This window comes from Macrobrachium nipponense, chromosome 25, assembly GCF_015104395.2.
Source record: "Macrobrachium nipponense isolate FS-2020 chromosome 25, ASM1510439v2, whole genome shotgun sequence".
In the NCBI taxonomy this organism is placed as follows: domain Eukaryota; kingdom Metazoa; phylum Arthropoda; class Malacostraca; order Decapoda; family Palaemonidae; genus Macrobrachium; species Macrobrachium nipponense.
The window spans coordinates 34,577,291-34,582,548 of NC_087214.1; the positions used below are offsets into that span (position 1 = coordinate 34,577,291).

Sequence of the window (5,258 nt, forward strand, 5' to 3'; positions counted from 1 at the left end):
TCCTAAAGTTTCAGATCCTTTACAAGTTGAACATGTAGAAACAGATGATGAAAAGAAACATAACCAAGGTCAAGTAGATGAGTCAGATAAGCTGAATGAAGAGGAGTGTAAAGGTGATTCTTACAGAAAATACCCTAAAAGGGAGAGACGTAAGCCAGAGTATGTTGATGATTATGACACTGACACAGATTTATCTAGCATAGTAAAATGTTCTGTAGATTATTGTTATAGGGCTACTGATATACCTAGAACATATGATGAAGCAGTTTCATCTCCTGATGCAACTCATTGGAGGGAGGCCATGAGAGAGGAGGTGAAGTCACTTGAGGAGAATGACACATATGAACTAGTTCCTCTACCTGGTGGTCGCTCTCCGGTTTTGGTGGGGGCGGAGGTTAGATGGGTTTATATGGTTAAACTAGGACCTAATAATGATGAAAAATACAAGGCAAGGTTTGTAGCAAAAGGCTATTCACAAATTCAGAATATAGATTATCAGGAGACTTTTTCGCCCATATTACCTCAGTACGCATGTTAATGCAGTTTGCTATACAGTATGGTTTTATGGTACACCAAATGGATGTAAAGACTGCATATCTGAATGCAGACATTGATTGTGAAATTTATTTAACTCGGCCAGAAGGCTTTAATAAAAATGGTAAGAATGGCGAAAAACTCAATTGTAAACTGAAAAAATCATTGTACGGCCTTAAGCAAAGCGGCCGCAACTGGAACAATCTTTTACATAATTTTCTCTTATCTAACAACTTTGAACAATCTTTTGCAGATCCTTGTGTTTACACTAAATGTGAAAATAATGCGAGAGTAATAATTATCATTTGGGTTGATGACATATTGATTGCTACTAATTGTAAGAAAGTCCTAGATGGTGTGAAAATTCCTTTATGTAATAGATCTAAGATGAAATACTTGGGAAAATTAAATTGGTTTTTGGGTATGGAATTTATATTTGAAGAAGACTGTATTAGAATGAACCAGTGTACTTATCGGAAGAGAGTTCTTGATAAATTTCAAATGTCAGACTAAATCAAAATCTGTACCATGTGATCCAAGTATAAAAATGAAGTGTTTCTTGATTCTGAAAAGTTAGCGGATGCCAAGCTTTATAGAGAAATTGTTGGTAGTCTTATTTACATTAAGATGGGAACAAGACCTGACATTTGTTTTGTTGTGACTAAGTTATCACAATGTATGTCTAACCCTTCCAAAGCAGATTTTAGTCTAGCAAAATATGTCCTGAGATATTTAAAGGGTACTTTGCATTATGATTTAAAATTTTCTAAGTTTGATGATGAATTAAAAGTGAGTGGTTTTTGTGATTCTGACTGGGGTTCTGCAAGTGATAGAAGAAGTATCACAGGTTACTGTTTTAAGTTATATTCTAAAGGTTCTCTTATTTCATGGAAATCTAAGAAACAAAGAATTGTAGCACTGTCATCTTGTGAAGCAGAGTATGTATCTTTAACTTGTGCTATCCAGGAAGCTAAGGTTTTAAATCAATTATTTACTGATATGCTAGGATGTAATAAGCAACCAATTGTTTTGCATGCTGATAACCAAGGGGCAATAGCATTGTCTAGGAATCCAATGTTGAACTGTTGTATGTTCCTTCAGAAGATAACATTTCAGATATTTTCACAAAGCCAGTTACCAAACAAAAGTTGTGTAAATTTTCTTTTATAAGAGGTTAATCTTGAGTTTAAGTAGGGGTGTTGAGTAATAAACTCTAGATAAATAATTCTATACGTGTTTATTTAAGTTTACCATTTATTTTTATTACATTGTCTGTGATTTGCCGCTGGTGCCTCTGTTTGCGAAAGTTGTAACTACTGTTGTTGTTCTGTGAAGAGGAAGCAGTAAAATGGCATTGTACCTTGTGAAGTTATTATTGGCTTTTTACTCAAGCATCCTCCCATATGTTGCCCATTTTTTCCACCGTCATGATACCTTCGTCTCAACAATAACTATGTCCTAAGTGCAGTTAGGTTGGTTTGTTTGGTTAGGTCACAACCTTTGTTACCATACTCTTCGCCCCCTGGCCAGGTAAGGCCACACTCCCTAAGTCAGGTTAAGTTGGTTTTATTGGTTAGGTCATAACCTTTGTTACCATACTGGGGGGTCCAGGGGGATGAAGCCCCCAGTCAGGTTGGGCTACGTGCCCTAAGTCAGGTTAGGTTGGTCTGTTTGGTTAGTTCACAACCTTTGTTACCATACTGGGGGGTTCAGGGTAAGTAGTAGGCTAGCGTAGCCCGCCATGCGATTGTAGAGTAAGGGGTCAACCTGCTACTAAATTGTTTGTTATGTTGCTCCCGCACTCACCGTATCAGTTTCCCCCCACCCAAAAAACCCAGTTCCCAATGGCGTCCCCCTTTACCGTTTCTCTAAAGTTTTCGGCGATCTTTGCCATTCGTATCCGTCTCCCCCCACCCAAAAACCCCAGTTTCCCAAGATTTCGGCTCTACATTGTCTGTTGTTGTTTTGGAATCGCCGCCATTTTGGTTGGGTGTTCTTCCGCTGATTGTGTTGTTCGGACTTACTGCCATCTAGCGGTCGGCGGTAGGTAGGGCCCGGGAAACTGTAGGTGCTCTAAAATCAGTAGCAGATTCTGAATCTGTGCATATGTGTTGTAAAATATTCATGTAAAATTACCGAGAACTAAGATGCAATAACTTTTTTTGGATTTTATATATTTTTTCTAAAATTTCTTTGCAAAAGGACAACTATAACTGACATAATATCATAAAAGAAAAGAACTAAATCTAACAGCAACCCTAATGAGCAAACACACACACAAAAAAAATGTCTTGTAACACAGAGGAACTAAATCCTCCCTTGAGGTCAAGATCCCAACTAACTCTCTCATGTTGTTGAAGCTGGCCTTACGCCAGCACGGGCTCTTGCTCATAGAGCAGCCCTTCGTTGAAAGTTACCAGGCCAGAATTTCTTACCATGTAATTAAAGTATATGTAGTGTATGGTTATATGTATGTATATATGTACATAGTAAATTTAAGTATATAGATTATAAAAAATATATATATATATATATATATATATATATAATATATATATATATTATATATATATACATATATATATATATATATGTAGCTTCTGTACATAAATTACATATATTGTATATGTATTGTATTGTGAAATGAACTTTAAAATGAATTTTTTTAATAATAAAAAAAAAAAAAAAAACGAGGGGCGTAATTGTTACTCACCATGAGTGACTCATTCCACTGCCCTAAACCTGTTATTGTTGCTATACTCGTGGGTATATCCGTCCATTAAGGGATTATACTATAAAAAGAAATTCAATCAAACAAAAAAGGAGATCAGGGGACCACAGATGACTGGGTAATACTATCCCATGATGCTTCTGCCTGAGTGTAATCTCCCAGGAGAAGAAGAGGAGCGGACATTTTTCTCACATAATTTAAGTACATTTGTAATTTTTCAGGGTTACTATTGTTGCAGAAAAGAGATAACAGACATGAATTAAAATATACATTTTGAAGTAACCTAAAGTAAAGTTAAACTTAGCAATAGTAAAGTACAAAGCTTTGCCTTTGCACCTCATATATTGTGTAGTAGTGAGCCTACAACTGTGTTTGTAAGTGGAACACTTAGAACCCAGGCAGTGATGCCAACCCCTCTAACCCTATACGCCCCGCAGAAGACCAGAAATTACCCAACATTCTGTGGTGGTGGTGATAAGAAATAATACTAATAAAGATATTGATCAATACAGGCATTGTTACAATTACCCTACACTTAATATTGCCCTAAGGTCTAAAATATTTGGTCAAATTACCCTACATGTAGGGCAATTACCCGGCGGTTGGCAACATTGGACCCAGGTCTGTTAATATGTATATATTAGGGAAACTCTAAAGTTTCCCGGCAAAAAGAGGACATATGCAAAGTTTTCAGGGCAAAAGAAGGATATATGTAATTTCCTGATAGTATTGAATATGTAGAACACTATTTTAAAAACGCTTATGCAAACAGTGTTTATAATTGCAATATTCTCAATAAGTTTAGGAAATGAAATGCAAAGAGTAATAAAAATAAATAATGTAATCACATTCAATTTTCTTCAAGAGCAAAATAAACAATTAAATAAGAATCCGGTAATATTAGAAAAAAAACATTTCAGAGTCGTGTAACTCCCTTTTGAGGGCTGCTGAAAAGCAAGAGCCCCGTGCCAGCACAAGGCTGGCTGAATCTAGGTAGTAGTATAATCAGTACTTGGTGTGATTCAGAATCTTTAAATATGATATGTGTAAATTTCTCAATGTTGGTTTTAAGAAAATTTTCTATTAAAAAAAAATATTGATCTGGTAACACTGGCTTCAAGGGTAATATATAAATATATCCCACATTTTCAGTTCCTCAAAAAGCATCATATTAATTGCAATAAGAACGAATCAAAATTATTAAATTCTATATTTTTCAAACAAAAAACCTCCCTTCATAGTTTTGATTGAATAGAAGTGTCTCTTAATTTATGCGAAAAGACCCTGTTGCCACATCTTCCAATTGAGGATTATTCTCTCAATAAAGAAAGACGAGAAATGCCATAATATCGAAATGAATAGTGACGAATGTTATCAGAAATAACAAACGGCACAATTAAAACGTCGCGAGACGGCTATATATATATATATATATATATATATATATATATATATATATATATATATATATATATATATATATATATATATGTGTGTGTGTGTGTGTGTGTAAATTGGGTCACTTGGGTGACCTGACCTTATCCTTTCAATGACAGTCATGACAAATTGTAAACTTTCATCAGAACGTCACACAAAAGTTTTTTTTCCTCAAATATAATTATTAATATTGACACATGAGTCAAAGGAAGTTCCCAAAAGAACTTTGAGGCTGAATAAAGGAGAAAGGAGTCTGTATGCAAAACTAGAGGTTAATCGAATGAAATGAATTGTTATTTGTATTGCTTGAGTTGCAAACAATGATATCGTCAGGAATACAAATTCTAACTATATAGATAAAACTGAAATATGATTTTGGATACGATTTCCAGAAATTGCAGCACGGACGAAAACAAACAATTCAGTTCTCCATTGAGGCCGAATGGAATGTTTCAATCCAAGATGGCCGCAGAGCAAATGGATATATGGCTGTAGCACTCATTCCCATTCTGAATAGAATCATTAAGTTTTTAAAACACTCTTTATGTACACACAC

At 35.0% G+C, this 5,258-nt stretch overlaps 1 protein-coding gene across 1 annotated transcript; it reads left to right on the top strand.

Moving 5' to 3' along the window:
• The first annotated feature begins 576 nt into the window (after nt 1-576).
• LOC135199032 (uncharacterized) lies at nt 577-3,514 on the top strand. The gene is made up of 4 exons (XM_064226949.1): nt 577-658; nt 788-955; nt 1,235-1,472; nt 3,487-3,514. The coding sequence occupies exons 1-4, from the start codon at nt 577-579 to the stop codon at nt 3,512-3,514; spliced, it is 516 nt and encodes a 171-aa protein (XP_064083019.1).
• The last annotated feature ends 1,744 nt before the right edge of the window (nt 3,515-5,258 follow it).

Bases quoted from the DNA above. Each gene is read 5' to 3' on its own strand.
- LOC135199032 (XM_064226949.1), top strand. From the start codon at position 577: ATGGATGTAAAGACTGCATATCTGAATGCAGACATTGATTGTGAAATT. The intron at 659-787 runs GTAAGAATGGCG...AATCTTTTGCAG, and splicing joins AGAAGGCTTTAATAAAAATG to ATCCTTGTGTTTACACTAAA. The intron at 956-1,234 runs GTATGGAATTTA...CTTCCAAAGCAG, and splicing joins AAAATTAAATTGGTTTTTGG to ATTTTAGTCTAGCAAAATAT.